This window comes from Ranitomeya variabilis, chromosome 2 (assembly GCF_051348905.1).
Source record: "Ranitomeya variabilis isolate aRanVar5 chromosome 2, aRanVar5.hap1, whole genome shotgun sequence".
Taxonomy (NCBI): Eukaryota; Metazoa; Chordata; class Amphibia; order Anura; family Dendrobatidae; genus Ranitomeya; species Ranitomeya variabilis.
The window spans coordinates 722289522-722306243 of record NC_135233.1 but is presented as its reverse complement, the minus strand read 5'-3'; the positions used below and the strand labels follow the sequence as shown (position 1 = coordinate 722306243).

The 16722-nt window shown below is 46.2% G+C and overlaps 2 protein-coding genes across 5 annotated transcripts in view; one reads left to right on the top strand and one right to left on the bottom strand.

Annotated features, from left to right (window-relative positions):
* CEP85L (centrosomal protein 85L) overlaps positions 1 to 16722 on the top strand; it is a 119486-nt gene that overhangs the window by 43978 nt on the left and 58786 nt on the right. The gene's annotated exons all lie outside the window — the stretch shown is intronic.
* PLN (phospholamban) lies at positions 5683 to 16672 on the bottom strand. 2 transcript variants are annotated; one of them, XR_013221778.1, is made up of 2 exons: positions 16531 to 16672; positions 5683 to 6972 (listed from the first exon to the last, which is right to left on the bottom strand). XR_013221778.1 is itself a non-coding variant. In XM_077289536.1 (2 exons), the coding sequence occupies exon 2, from the start codon at positions 14023 to 14025 to the stop codon at positions 13870 to 13872; it is 156 nt and encodes a 51-aa protein (XP_077145651.1). In that variant the 5' UTR covers positions 14026 to 14149; positions 16531 to 16672; the 3' UTR covers positions 13678 to 13869. The 2 variants fall into 2 exon arrangements, 1 of the variants encoding a protein (XP_077145651.1); XM_077289536.1 differs by lacking the exon at positions 5683 to 6972 and adding an exon at positions 13678 to 14149.

Here is a 16722-nt window from a genome sequence, read left to right as displayed (position 1 = left end):
GTCCCCACATAGCCTCTTATATGGTGTCAGTCCCCACATGGCCTCCTGTAGACAGTGTAAGTCCCCACATAGCCTCTTATACGGTGTCAGTCCCCACATGGCCTCCTGTATACAGTGTAAGTCCCCACATAGCCTCTTATACGGTGTCAGTCCCCACATGGCCTCCTGTAGACAGTGTAAGTCCCCACATAGCCTCCTATACACGGTATAAGCCCCACATAGCCGCCAACATTCAGTATGAGCCCCCACATAGCCAACATTCAGTATGAGCCCCTACATTCAGTATAAGCCCCACATTACCTCATATATGCAGTATGAGCCCCAACATAGCCTGCTATATACAGTATGAGCCCCCACATAGCCTCTTATTTATAGTACGAGCCCCCACATAGCCTCCTATATACAACACGAGCCCCCATATTGCCTCCTATATACAATACGAGCCCCCACATAGCCTCCTATTATGAGCTTCAGCACAGCCCCATATATTCAGTATAAGCCCCATATAGCCTCTATATATACAGTGTGAGCCCCAATAAAACCTCCTATATACAGTATGAACCCCCACATAGCCTCCTATTTACAATGAGCCTCAACAAAGCCAATATATACAGTATAAGCCCCCACATAGTTTCTCTATATACAATGAGCCTTCACATAGCCTCCTACATTCAGTATAAGCCCCCACAAAGCCTACATTCAGTATGAGCCCCTACATAGCCTCCTATATTCAATATGAGCACTCGCATAGCCTCCTATATTTAATTTTAGCCCCCCACATAGCCTCCTGTATACAGTATAAGCCCCATATGGCCTCTATATACACACTGTGAGCCCCACATAGCCTCCATATATATATACAGTGCGAGCCCCACGTAGGCTCCTATATACACGCACAAATATCCCATACACATGCAAAACAAAACAACCACACCACATACTCAACTTGCTGCTCTTCCCCTGAGGCTTTGCTCCTGTCTCCTGTGCACTGAGTATCAGCAGCGCGATGAATGACGCCATCGTGTCTGGTGTCTCACATTCTGATTGGTGGAAGAAAGTCTGCGATCCCATCCTCCACCAATGTATTTACTGCTGTCCACACCCTAGGGATTTGGATAGTGGTGACGGCAGGCGGGTGAGGGCATTGTGTGGCCCTTGGCTGTCTCGGTCAGAGGGCCGGATGTGGCCTGCGGGCCCCAGTTTGCCCCGGTCTGCTCTAAAGGGCTTGTCTCACAATCCTATCTTCATAAGTGCACCGCTTTCCTGCCTCCTTGCTTGCTGAGAGCTAGCGTGCTCCTGATTTACAGTCCTGGCGGACGGCATGGCTGGGTTTACGATGAGCCTTTTATATGGCGAAAAAATGTGTAAAGGAGGTTTCTGCACTAGGGCTCTTATTTAGTGGTGGGCCACTTGGTCCAGTAGAACGCTATGCACCCGACGTCTTTTCAACGTGAACCCGCTGAGGTTTTCAAACAGATGACACTTCAGGAAAAGCTTTTTTTTTTTTTTTTTCTGAAGTGTGATTTTTTTTTTTTTTTTTAGTAGTTTTGTGAATGTTTTTCTTATGTTTTTGACCTATAGCATTGTATCATTTTGTAGCGGGTTTTCCCATGGCTTTTGGAATGTAATTTTTACTGTAGTTTTCCTTTTTTTTTTTTTTTTTTTTTTTTTTTTTAACAGTGAAGGAAGCGTTGGCTTTTTTTTTTTTTTTTAGAAGCAAAAACAATGGTTAAATGCTGCAAAAGCCGTTTTTTGAGCTTTCGCTTAAACTTGAATTCTAAAATACAGAGCGTCTTCAGAGGGGAAAAAGCCAGAAGAATGGACATGTCACTTTTTGTTTAGAAACCTGGTGGTTAAAAAAGTCTTTTATCAGTCTGAACACGTGCGTAGCGAGTGGATTTTGCAGAGGATTGCACATGTTCCTTCTGAGTTTTCCGGGCAGTGTCTGCAGCGAGTCCTCCACCTGATGAATGTGCTCGCTCCTGCCCTAAGGGTCGCTGTTCGGTCAGATGTAGCGCTGCAGGGGACAGACTAGTTTTCTGACTGCTGTGCTGTGACCGATGGTAGAGGAGCGTTTGTCATGTACTCCGGATGGCGCTGTCGGATTTCCGAGATGAAGGCTGGTGTGCGCAGAAATGTTTTTCTCATATTCTCCTTCCAAAAATCTTTTGTACTGCTGCGCTGTGAACGTGATTAATGTAATAGGATTACCATGTAAGTAGCCGAGATTGTTAAACTGTAATCTTTTATACAATTCCCGTCTTCTGGGAGCGCGGTTTGCAGTGGGCAGAGTAAACCAGCGGCACTGGGGTGACATTAATGGGTTAAACATCGGCAGAGAACAGGTTTCCGGTTACATGGATGACATTATAGTCTAGTAGAGCTTCTGTGACCCATTGGCTCTGGGAACCGAGGACAGGGTATGCTCATTTCCCGATTAGCAACCTGTCTGGACAGGCCGGGGGTCACCTGAAGAACCAGCAGAACACTCCTTCAGTCAGTGAATGACCACTACTCGGACAACCTCCACTCTATCCCTATGTTTGCCCCTTGTAAAATAATAGCCCTATACTCACCCCCAGTGCTGCCGCTACAGCCGTGTCCCATTGACTCTCCCAGGGATCGCGTAACAATGAAAGAGCTGCTCCTCTCACTTCCTCCAAATGTATGCGATTCGTCTGAAGGAGGGGAGGGTGAAGCCAGCACTGATTGGCCGCAGGGGTCATGTGACATAAAGTGACGTGATCCCCGGGAGAGCCAGTGTCGGTGCTGCCGGAACGGTGTCTGCATCAGAGGTGAGTATAAGTGTTACATGGGGGAAACCTAGTGATTGAGAAGGGATAGTTAGAGTAGTTGCTTGCTTGATGTACTAGCATTATGTTTTCAACAGTCGTTAAGTGTGCATGAAATTGCATATGCAAATTGCCTCTGCTGAAAAAAAGAGGACTTAAACTCTATAGCGCCACCTGTTGGAAGTAGCGATCCTACAAGTCACAATCAACCCTCTAACGAGTCGTGCAATATGACTAAGCCAAATCAGTATCTCAATTCGCAGACACGGTGTTTCGGGCTGTTGGCCCTCGTCAGTGCGAGCATGAGATTGCAGTCATCCTGTCTAAATATTGTATTGAATAGCCGGCCATGTTCTTGCATGTAGCTGATTGGCGGTCATTCAACAGCTGATATCAGGCTGTCTAAATGTAAACCACCGCTAATTGGCTGCATAATCTGTTACCCTTAAAACTTGATTTATACTCATAAATCCATATAGGGGACTCAGACTGAAACCTGTACTCCAGGCTATTAGGTTTTCTGAAAAAGCATCAACGTAATGTATATGTACATGTGGGCTCCGTGGAGCCCGATTGGTGGTGCCACTCAATCAGCATGCCAATCAAATAGTAGCGGGCAGCCAATGTGAGCGAGATGAAAGCGCATACACATTGACACTGTTTGACACTGCAGGAGCTCGGTCAGCACACAGTGTGGCCAGGTAATCAAGGCGTCATTAATGTCGACCAAGCTAAGGCTGAATGAGGCTCTGAGACCCGGCTCACGTCAAGGCTCTCTGGTTTACATGAGAAATAAAACTGTTTTTCCAAGTAAAGAAGGGAGATCTATACTGCAGGTATGTGTTTTATGGGGGCAGCGTTTTAGGGGAAGTAATGGTACCTTCACACTCAGCAACTTTACAACGAGAACGACAACGATCCGTGACGTTGCAGCGTCCTGGATAACGATCTCGTTGTGTTTGACACGCAGCAGCGATCAGGATCCCGCTGTGATATCGCTGGTCGGAGCTAGAAGTCCAGAACTTTATTTTGTCGCCAGGTCGGCGTGTATCGTCATGTTTGACATCAAAAGCAGCAATGTTTTACATGGAGCTAACGACCTGTGAGAACGATAAGTGAGTCACCGTTACGTCACTGGATCGCTCCTGCATCGTTCTGGAGCTGCTGTGTTTGACGTCTCTACAGCGACCTAAACAGCGACGCTGCAGCGATCGGCTCGTTGTCGCTATCGCTGCAGCGTCGCTGAGTGTGACGGTACCTTAAGCCTCACTGTATTATCTTGTTTGCTTACCTGTATCTCCATTGCATACAGAACAATCTAGACAGTTCTGTGCTTGCAGATATGTTTGTTCTCTGCAGCACATGGTCCTCTTTTCACAGGACGATGTGAAACGATAACGATGATTTTATAGGCAAGCTAAATGATCATTTCACCCAACAACTGAGCATTTTGCTCCTTGGTTGGCGGATCGGCAGCCTGTTTATTCTGAATGATTATCGGGAACCAGCATTCCTGGAAGGCTTGCCGATAATCGAGCATTGAAAGTACACAAGAATGGATCTACTCAGAAAGACATATCGACCGTATACCCTGTAATCTAAAGGAAGCCTGCTCTTATCTATAATTTAGCTTTGTCGTTGGTTGTAGGGCGTCTATCTTATTCGTAGCAGTGAGACTTGGACATGCACATTAGAATTATGTTGGCCAAGTTGAATGATTGGTCTGCTTTATTTCAGCATGCCCAATCGTTTTGTTTTTAGGCAATAAGCCACTGCCAGAGTTGTGTGCCAGCAGCTTGCACCTCTCTTCCTATTGAGCGCACTATGCCAAGCCTACATGTTGGTGGGAGTCAGGAGGTCTGCTGCATTTACAGCCAGCTGTATGGCCAGAATAACCTTTTCTCGGTTCCTTTATTGGGGGACACGAGAACCATGGTTCCTTCTTACATTTTTTTTTATTTCCTGGTCTCTTCATTGGGGGACACACAAACCATGACTCTCGGGAACCATGGTTTCTACATCCCCCAATGAAGGCTACGAGAAACATATATTTTGCGGTGAGTACTAAAAATCTTTATATTTTTCCACAACCTCACTTTTCCGATAACAGCCCCTCGGATGCCAGTGGGCGAGGCTACTAACAATCGTTAGCATATACAAAACATGTTTTCATTGTCAGATTTGGTGAAAATTGGATGCTGAAATTGCTAAACGAAAATGGATCCAATGGTGATGTGTAATCACTGATTAGCCGTCCTCCCTTGGCATACCTAGTAAGAAGTTACAGTATTCGTTCTGGTAATGTTTATTTACAGTCAGTGTGATCAGAAGTATAGGACACCAATATGGCGGGGTTAATCTACATATAAATCCCCCCAATCACGTGGACCATCTCTTCTTCCGAGCTGGGCATGTGCGCACACCATGTATAATGGGTAACCCTTCCTATCCTATGTAAGATTAGGCGGAGGAGATTTGCTGCAGATTTGTTTTTGTTTGCTGCTGATCTGTGGCGAAATTCATGTGTTGTGGGTTTTGTTGTGGATTTTGTTGCTGATTTTCCATTTGTGTCACCTTGTGCATGGCAGAGGTTGAAATCCCTAGTCTGTACGGCCTGTCAATCTCTGTCCAGCAATGTCCTGCAACCTGTAGATGAGATCTGTGCAGCTAGCATTGTGGGGCTGCTGTCACGTAGCCTAAATACACTGGCTTTTCCTGCAGATTCACTTACAGAAGATCTGCGGGGTATTGGGCTGCGTTCACGCGTTGCGTTTTTGCTGGGTTATTTGGCCTACCCCGAAGCTGCTACAAACAAAAGCTTTTTGTTGTGTATTTGCTGCGTTGTTGTTGTTGTCTCTTTTGCATGCTAATAAAGATTAGTGCTCCCCCCCCCCCCCAAAAAAAAAAAAAAAAAGAAAAAAAAAAATCAGGATGCAACTTCCTTAGGGTTTTTGCACCAAACCTGATACCTGTGGTTTTTTGCACTTACCCATTGTTTTCTATGGGTGAAAAAACTGCATGAGGTTTTTGAAATCTCCTAGGCTTTGCTAGTACTGTAAAACGCAGCTTAAAATTTGCATAAAATACACAGCAAAAACGCAACATGTGAACATAGCCTTATGCTATATTTTGGAATAGTAAAATGTGCATAAAATCCGCGCCAACATACCTTTCCTCTGTGGATTTTCCACAATATAATCTGCCCGCACATAAAATCCACACCAGCTCCCCAACATGTGCCACATAGCCTAATGGTACATTCACTCTGTAGTTCCCATGCTCTTCTTCACCACATTAAAATGAGAAAATGGAGAGCTGTATTTGGGAAAACCATTTGGCTGTCTGCGTAATGGTTACATGGATTTATGTGAGGATGCAGACCATCTGCTCATACCAATAATCATCAGAATACTCTGTGGCTTTAATTTATGGATTTTATCCCTCTTGTTATAGAAGTGAATGCAGAAGAAAAAAAAGGACTATACAAAAGTGCAAGTAGTAGCCATGTGGGTGCCTTAGTACTAGTGCCCTCTAACCTGTGAAGGAATAGCGAGATCTAAGGTTATTACAGTAAATTATTACACGTTCTGCCTTCTGGAGACGACTCGAGGATGACAGATATATGCAAGCAGTTCTTTCCAGGGCTGTGGAGTCCGTGTCATGGAAATTGAGGAGTCGGAGGTTTGCCTTACCGACTCCACAGCCCTGGTTCTTTCCAGGGTTCACTTCTCAATGAACTGGGATATTTAGATGGAATAGGTGAAGGTTGTTGAGATCAATCCAACGTCCGGACAGGCAATCCAGCATGGTGTCCGTCATGCCAGCGGTATGGTCACGTATGATGTTGGTACAGTTCATCTTAGTTGTGTAATGGAGGTGGTTGGATGTTTACAAGACCCATTGTCTTCTCCGCTGTCAGCAATGAGGAACCCTCTGAAAGAAATGTCCTTGGAGCTTGTACTTTAAGTCCCAGATGGGATATAGCCTCCTTGATGCCATTGAGTGCTCATGGTATCCAATCTTAGGATCTCACAGTAGTTTCACCAGAATAAACAAAAGGAGAAGAACCATGATGATCAACACAAAATTAAGCATGAGGTTGAGGCCTCTGTTGTTGGCGAGATCCATGGTGGTCAGCCTCCGCAGTGAATGTGCCTCCGACTTTCTAGGTTTTCTTTCTCTAGGAAGAAAGTACATTTTATATAATTTCTGATACTGAGTTCCTGGGTCAATAGACAGCTATATTATATCTAAGGCATTTCCTTCTAGACTCCATTCCACTGTGAAAATGTGTGTTGGCATCTTAGAATTTCCAGAATGAATAATCTGTTAGTTAGCAGAATACTGATGAATTTTTTGAATAATAACGTTTACACGTCCGCATGTCCGGTCATTTAAATGATTTGTTGGAGATGTTACCTTCCAGCCATATGGGACATTTCTGACACTATGGATTCTGCATGTGACCTGTGATGACCAGTGTGTCTGTTTACAGCCATTGTGTTATGGTGTTTGTGGTATTGTTCATGTAGATTTGGTGTGAGGAAATTGCTGGCAGACCCCTCTGGGACATTTTTTTTAATGGAAAATTGAAAAAGCTTATGGGAAATTAGTAATTATATAGGATTCATTCTTTTCCCCAGCCTTTATTGGCTCTCTGTACTCGCTGTGCAATTTACAGTAGGTAGTCTGCTAACGGATATGAGTGTCCTCGCATGGCATCAATGATGCTCCCATAAAGTGCAACATCCATCCCACAAACTACAATAATGTGTGTGATACAATAATGTGTGTAATAAGTTTTCAAACTGCTGATTATCTCTGGTTTAAAGCTCATCTGTTGTACGTGCAGTCCGATTGGTGGTACAGAGAAGAAGCTGAACATGATGGTATCTAGGTTAGTTTGAAAAGATTTAGTATAATTTGTATTTTAGTCAATGAAATCCTTGGTGTTTGTATGTATAGGAGTCCAGCGGGTGGTCCTAATCCATGCCTGACATCTATCTGCATTCCCATCATACAGGGAAGACTGTCAATCACTGAGTAGCACCGCCCACTGGACTCCTATATATTCAATATATATATATATATATATATATATATATATATATATATATATATATATATATATATATATATATATATATATATATATATATATATATCTCAATCTGATTAGCTCCTCCTGCTCTGGAACATCCTGCCTACAGGTCAGACACCATTTTCTACATGGACAGGTTCCCCTTTGAAGGTGGTCATTGAGATTTAAGGTTGCTGTGCCTGCTGAAAAGTTGTCTGGCAGCATCAAGTTGTCCAAGGATGATCAATAACTAGTAGATTAGTGGGTTATGGGTGCTAAGACGTCCCCACATATTGCCTGTCCCCCGCTTGATTAGAGTGGTGGTCCATGTGCACTATTGCTCTGCTCAACCTCAATGGGACTGCTAGCGCTAGCTGAGTTCTGTAATTGTCTATAGAGCCAGCTTTGAAAACATTTATGACCAGTGATGAGCGAATGTTCTCAGATAAGGTGTTATCTGAGCATGCTCTGATGCTAACCGCGAGTCTTCGGCGTGCCTGGAAAATATGTTCGAGTCCCCAGGGATTGCCGTGGGGACTCACATATATATTTCAAGCACAAAGAAGACATTGTTAGCATCAGAGCATGCCCAGATAACACTTTATCACTATTTACGACCGACACACAGTTCCAATGTGGGAGAGAAACCCCTCATTCTGGCAATCAGTAGTATTACTGGCGATCTGCTACTTGTAGTACTAGAATATCCTGTTACTAAGTGACTAGATGTTGGAAGTGCTACCTGAGGGATGAAATGGACAATTTATAGCCTAAGCTAATAAACATGAATAATCTATTCCTCGGTTTGTTGATCAGTTTTTTATTTTTAGTCTAAGTACAAAACTTTGTAGCAGGATTTCAAGGAAAAGTTTCTTCTCCCTTTTTTTCTTTTTTTCCCTCTTGATTTTTTGGATGCCGTTCATCAATGTGTTACCATGGTACTTGAATAATATTTAGTAGGGTTGAACTTTTCAACTGGGAACATTTTTCATTCTCTTCATCATTTTAAGAATCCCAGCTAATGGTAAGACCGATTTGTCTACAAAGCCGTTTGTCTCGCCTGATAAATGCACTTAAAGGTTTTCTACAACTTCATACTTGTGTAGCGTGGCAATCCTGCCGAAACGGCTGCATGCTGACTGTTTCCCTCTGTGATGTTGGGAAAGGCCCACCCTGGTGTTCCCCTGTAATTCTACCATTGCTGTATTGGGGAGAGCGCTGTCTGCCCTGGCGAGCTTGTGCTTGTAGCCAGGAGCTAGTCTGAGCAGGCCGAGCGGCAGTGGAAATGGATGGAATCGGTACGCCTAGGAAGGAACAAGCAGTAGTTTGGCCTTCATACATCATTATTAGCAACGAGGTTGCTTTCTGATTCTTATACACCACAGTGAAGAAAGTAGTGGAGCTACAAATCTATAATATAACGCTGGGAGCGTCACTGTCCGAAGCCTTTATAGACTGCGCAAGCGCCGGCCCAGTCTGGACCCCACAGAGTGACGCTCCCAGGAGATCGCGGTATGCGTAAGCACTGAACGCACACCGCGATCTCCAACGGAAAAGCAGGTACCAGCCAGGAGGGTGAGTATGCAATATTTACCTGACTGTCCCGTTCCACCGATGCGTGCTGCTCCATCCTCTGCCTGTGACGTTCAGTTCAGAGGGCACGATGACGCGCTTAATGCGCGCCGCCCTCTGACTGAACAGTCACAGCCAGAGGATGTGGAGGATGAAGCAGCGCGCAGCAGTGGAACGGGACAGTCAGGTAAATATAGCAAGTGCCGGGGGCCTGAGCTAGCGGCGACTCCGGCACCTGACCCCCACAGCGCGCCGGTGTCCCCGCCTGCTCAGGCCCCCAGCACTCGGCGCCCAGCACAGCCACACACAGCCGCCCGCACTCACCACAGCCGCCCGCACTCGCCACAGCCACGCACAGCCGCCCGCACTCGCCACAGCCACGCACAGCCGCCTGCACTCACCACAGCCACTGGCACTCAGCACTGCCACGCACAGCCGCCGGCGCTCAGCACAGCCACGCACAGCCGCCGGTGCTCAGCACAGCCACGCACAGCCGCCGGCGCTCCGCACAGCCGCCGGCGCTCGGCACCGCCACGCACAGCCGCCAGCGCTCAGCACAGCCACGCACAGCCGCCGGCGCTCAGCACAGCCATGCACAGCCGCCGGCGCTCAGTCACAGCCGCCGGCGCTCAGTCACAGCCGCCGGCGCTCAGTCACAGCCGCCGGCGCTCAGTCACAGCCGCCGGCGCTCAGCACAGCCACGCACAGCCGCCGGCCTCAGCACAGCCACGCACATCCGCCGGCGCTCAGCACAGCCACGCACAGCCGCCGGCGCTCAGCACAGCCGCCGGCTCTCAGCACAGCCGCCGGCTCTCAGCACAGCCGCCGGCACTCAGCACAGCCGCCCGCGGGCAGTAGAGCCGGAGAGAAAAAGATGGGAGCAACATATGGCAGAATGGAAACAGGAACAGGCAGAATGGGTGCAGCACATTACAACAGAATGGGGGCGCAGGATGGGAGCAGCACATGATAGAATGGGGGCACGGGATGGGAGCAGCACATGACAGAATGGGGGCGCGGGATGGGATTACCACATGACAGAATGATTGTGCACGATGGGAGTAGCACATGACAGAATGGGGGGCGCACACATGACAGGATGGAGGTGTAGGATGGGAGCACATGACAGGATGGGGCGCAGGATGGGAGCACATGACAGGATGGGGCGCAGGATGGGAGCACATGACAGGATGGGGCGCAGGATGGGAGCAGCACATGACAGATTGGGGGCACAGGATGGGAGCAGCACATGACAGAATGGGGGCACACACATGACAGGATGGGGGTGTAGGATGGAGCAGCATATGACAGGATGGGGGCGCAGGATGGGAGCAGCACATGACAGAATGAGGACGCAGGATGGAGCAGCATATGACAGGATGGGGGCGCAGGATGGGAGCAGCACATGACAGAATGAGGACGCAGGATGGAGCAGCATATGACAGGATGGGGGCGCAGGATGGGAGCAGCACATGACAGAATGAGGACGCAGGATGGAGCAGCACATACCAGGATGGGGGCGCAGGATGGGAGCACATGACAGGATGGGGACACATGACAGGATGGGGACACGGAATGGAGCAGCACGTGACAGGATGGGGGCGAAGGATGGAGCAACACATGACAGGATGGGAGACCAAGATGGGAGCAGCACATACCAGGATGGAGACCATATACCAATATAAATGCTCGCCACCCGGGCGTAGAACGGGTTCAATAGCTAGTCAATAATATAACAGCCAAAGACTTAATGAAATAGCAGTGTAGCTTTTTACCCCAACTGCTAGATTATCACTGCTAGTCTTTCTAATCTGAACCTTCCTTAAGGTCTATTTAACCTATGATTTCTGGTATTTGTGGATACGTTCAGTTTCATTATTGCAGGGGATGTGTTGTAGACCACTACACTCTTTTTACCTACATGAAATGCAATTTAACGCCAAGGGTGTGCATGGTTACCCAGGGCAGTGATTGGGAACATACCTTTAGTTGATCACGGTGTTTACAAGCCTTTAAATTAAGTACATGATTGCCACTTGGTATAATATGTCCAAGATAAGTCACCCAAGATGTCCATTGATGCTGGTGGGAATTTGGCACCACAATAGGTTCCATTTGGATTAGTGCACAAACTGGAGACTACTTTGGGTCCATTCACATAACCATAATAAATGTGCTGTGCATCAGTGACGACTATACAGGGTCATGTGCCTTAGATATTTCTGTAGGCATCTACTGCAGGATGGCCCAACTAGCCCTGGTCATTGGAGATAAAGAGCAGAGGGATTGGATTCTTACCTGTTCCATCCTTTGCTACCTACTTGAATGAACGTGCCTACATGGCCGATTCACAGATGGCTATCATGTGTATGTCTAGCTATGGGCCCATTTAGATGAGCCAATAATAATGGGTAACCAGTGTTGGAACCATATAAATGCTTGTTCCAGAATATCTGCTCTCCTGACTAGGCTCGTAAACCGCTGATCAATGCAAAAAACTCTTAGGCCATGTTCACACTTTGCGGGTGACCTCTGCGGGTTCTCCCGCAGCGGATTTGATAAATCTGCAGGGCAAAACCGCTGCGGTTATCCCTGCAGATTTATCGCGGTTTGTTCTGCGGTTTCCGCTGCGGGTTTCCGCCTATACTATTGATGCTGCATATGCAGCAATATGCAGCATCAATAGTAATGTTAAAATTAAAAAAAAAAAAGTTTATATACTCACCCTCTGACGTCTCGATCTCCTCGGCGCTGCACCCGGCGGTCTGGTTCCAAAGATGCTGTGCGAGAAGGACCTTCGTGATGTCACGGTCATGTGACCACGACGTCACGGTCATGTGACCGCGATGTCACCGCAGGTCCTGTTCGCACAGCAACTCTGACCGGCCGGCCGCGTGCAGCGCTGAGAGGTGAGTATAACATGATTTCTTATTTTAATTCTTTTTTTTACCCCAAATATGGTTCCCAAGGCCTGGAGGAGAGTCTCCTCTCCTCCACCCCGGGTACCACCCGCACATTATCCGCTTACTTCCCGCAATGTGGGCACAGCCCCATGCGGGAAGTAAGCGGGTCAATGCATTTCTATGGGTGCAGAATCGCAGCGATTCTGCACAAAGAAGTGACATGCTGCGGAATGTAAACCGCTGCGTTTCTGCGCGTTTTTTCTCGCAGCATGTGCACAGCGGTTTGCGGTTTCCATAGGGTTTACATGTAAATGTAAACGCAATGGAAACTGCTGCGGACCCGCAGCATCAAAATTGCGGCGGTTCCGCGGTAAAAACCGCAAAGTGTGAACATGGCCTTACCGAGCACAGTGATACTCTATGGGCACAGACTGATTGTAGTGACGATTGTTCTGTGTAAACACAACCATAGGTGAACTCTGAGCCCACGGCCCTTTAACTGCCGCTATCGGCCGTATCTAAATAGGCTTTTAGAAATAAGAAGTCAGCAGTCATAGGGAAGTGTGAAGTGATCGGTATTAGGGAAATGTCTCCTGGTGCTTGTGGACTGGAGAGGAGCCTCCACTTGAGTAAAGTCCCATAATTGGCGCTTCTTCTCTTAAGTAGGTACGGTACTTTCTTGTCATTTGACCACGTGTAAAATGTAGACAAATCCCTGATATCTTTTCCAGTAAAGATACATAAGACGAGCCATAACTCACTAGAAAGATGTAACTTTTTAATTAAAAGTGAATTTACGCTGGCCGATCATCATGAATAAGTGCTCCAAGGAACCCTTGTTTCCTGATAATCATGCAGTCTAAAAAGGCTGACGATCACCTGAAGAATGAGCAAAACACTGGTTCATTGGTTCAAGTGATCTTTTGGTTAGATCAAAAGATCATCGTTCTCAGCAGCACGTTGTCTTGTGTACATAGGACCTGCGCTGCTGAGAACTGTGGCAGCCTATGCGCCCTGAACAATCACGCACATGTGATGCCTGGTCTGCCAGTGTAAACAGGCTATTACTATGGAAAACATTAGCGCTGTGCATCGCTCAGTGGAACTGGACCCAAAGAGTTAAAGGAGTGGTTTTTAGTGTGTGGATCTGCCACTGTATAAGCTCTAAGGACAAGATGCCGACACTCAGTTCCTGAGAAGTTAGTTACAAGAAGTCATAAGTCAGATGTCGCACTCTGTTGCGTGATCGTACTTTTATTTAGGTGATGTCACTCCATAGGGTCACACTACAAATCCACACACCTATGTTAGACCACATTATAGGCGGCAATGAAAATGCTAAGGTAGGTTTATTGTGCAATAATATAAATATCAATTTACAAGTGAAAAGAAATGACACACTGCATACAAAGCCAAGAACTGGTGCATTGTGATAAATTTGACATCACATCTTTATGGTGGTGCTTGGGGGGTGGGGGGCAGTTTAGTCTTTCCGTTGGGGTATCTACAGCAATGGAGAAGCTCAGAGGAGCATCACAATGATACAGATGAGAAGAAGACAGATGAGAATCAGAGAAAAATTCACAAACAGTTCCTGGAGGTTTCGGCGGGTCTGCGGGGTGACCTCAATGTTTGAGGCTCTCCTCATGGCAGATCTTATGTGCTGGACTTTATCCATGGCTACAGAAGGACAGAGAGGTGCAGGTGATGGGTTATAGAAGTGCAGAAAGAGAGCGTGCTTCCCGTACACAGAGTGTAAGGAGGACCTTAGTCTTCTCCTGACTGGAGATCCAAAGGTGAAGCTGAGTGAGCAGGAGAGTGAAAGTTAGAAAACTCACAGTGACAGTGAATCATGCAATGAATACATGCCATTCCCAACTGAAAGACACATCTAACCATTTCCTCGCGTTAATACTTCGCTATCCATTGACAGTGTAGAACTCCAGTTTGTATGGATGGTGGTGGTACAGTTGGCGTTTCTCCTATACTCCATAAACTAGCATTGATACTTTTAGTGTGTGCATATAACTTCTTCAGCTAGAAATAGGATGGGAACTCTAGTGCCTCGTACTGGATGTAGCAATCCTAAAAGTCCATACTGACCCTTTAACAGGCCTTGGCACATGACGGGATTGTAAGCCACACCACAAACTTCATTTGCAGACACTTGTTTCAGGGTGTTTGCCTCTCATCAGATCTGATTTGGCTGAATGTGAGGCCTCTGATAAAAGCTGTAAGGGGTATACGTTGTCCTTATGGAGAGTGCCGAGTTGGCGTAAGGAAACTTCTAGGTAAGCAAACAGTGCAAATCAAAGCCATAAATGTGGCCATTGAAGAGGCAAGTTCCTGGCATTGTCTTACATATTTTACATTCTCCTCTGCTGCTTCCTTAGGCCAGACATACAGGTTTATCCCAGTTATGTAGTGTGGAGCACTCATCTTGTGGATTTTTTCCTGAATGTTCTCGGCATTACATGTGAAGTATAGTGTAGTCTCTAGTCCATATTAGGCTGCGCAACACATGCCATCAGTCTGGTCACTGTGATATTTCAGCTTTCTTTTGGCTTTCTGCTGGATTCTCAGACAGAGACACAAACCAGAAGCCTATAGACTTACTGGTTCACATACGTGTCTCCACGTTCACCTTACCACACCAGCAGACCTAGATGGAGACTGATAGTGGATATACTTTCAATGGTGTCTTGATTATGGCTCTAGGATGACTATTATTTTACCCTTTTTGAGATCTGTTATATATTATGAGGACACGCAATGTTTGCCATTAAAGATTTCCTCTCTGAATATTATGGTGATACAGGCCACACAGAAGATCTGGTATCTAGTTACCTAAGTCTACGTAGACCAGGTGGCTAGTCCCAGGTTTGCGATCACATTTTCGCTAATCCCATGGTTCTGATCTTAGAGTTGTGTGTTTGTGCCCTCTAAACCCACATGAGCATGTTAGGGATAATAAGGGATTTTGAGAAGGTCACGAGTGGGAAAAATACAATGGTTAAAATACTTAAAATACTTAGGTCCTTTGTTCTGACGAGGCTTGGCGGCACTCCTGCTGTTATTCCTGGTAAACATTGGATTATTGCATTAGCTGGTAATTCTAGCAGCTGCCCTGGAAGTTCTATGCTGCATCAATATCTCTAGGCTTAAAATGGACGGTCCCTTATACATGGCATTGTCTGGGGATGTAGGGACTCTGGCTGTTCCCAAGAAGTATATACAAGCAGTTTACTGTAGGACACTATGTCTTGGTGGAATTCTTTCCATCTCCTCTGCACCAGGGAAGGAGAACTCAGAGGAAGCGGCTGATGTGTCCTGTGCATCTGACTAGTACGACCTCCACACCCTGATGGGACAACGCCACCAAATCCTCCTCAGCACTGATGTGTCAAGCACTGAAGCAGAGTGTCTGATATTGGGTAATGTTGGAGGACAAATATCTGATCCCTCAGCTTCATGTATGGTAGTTATAGAGCTGTTCTACGCTGTGCACTGTGAGAAGCTTGAGCATGGTGACTGAATTTGATATGTAGAGGTATATCCTCCATACATACCATAGCTGTACATTACCCCGACATTGATACATACATACATTATGGCTTATGTGAATATTAATTTATGTGCTTGCTGTGAGTGAGTGGAAATATTCCTACTATACTGAGAGGAGGGAAAGCTACAGCTACACACTGTGACAAGCACATATCCTGGATATCCTAATTATTGTGGTTAGGGAGAAGCAGAAAAGCCCTTTTAATACACATTAGATGAATTACAATCTGGCTCGTACGGGGGCCATTCCTCCCTATGAAAGGGACTACTGCATATTTCCTCTCGGATACAAAATGACAACTTCATGGAATTTTTCATCTCCAGGGAATTGTCTAGTTGCAGTTCCTTTCTAATAGAGTAATTTTCCACCAATCTGCTGTATATTTATCCGTCATATCACATTTAGATTTTTTTCTCTAATATGTGCTATTTAGCATTTCTTTAGTGTCAAGATATTCATTACCAGTACCTAAAAGGCAGGATGCACAATATGCGAAGTACTTAGCAGGGTCCTGGGCTAGACTGACTAGAACAGAAGAGATGGGATTTAGATACATTGGCTATTATCAGCCTGCTCCATTACTTACAGAGGAGATGACCCCTCTCCTGTTCTTCTTACCTTATTGTTTGGTGGCCTTGGAGAAGGTCTAGGTCAGTGTGGCTTAGGCTGCAGGAAAGACTTCATCCCACCCTTCCTGGAGTTGTGTGGCACCCTCTGAAGTTTGTCACTCAGTTTATGGGAACAATTGAGGAGGTGTGGAAGGAAGGGAGAGGGGGCTGGCTGTATAAAACATCGTTCAGAGGCCGGGCT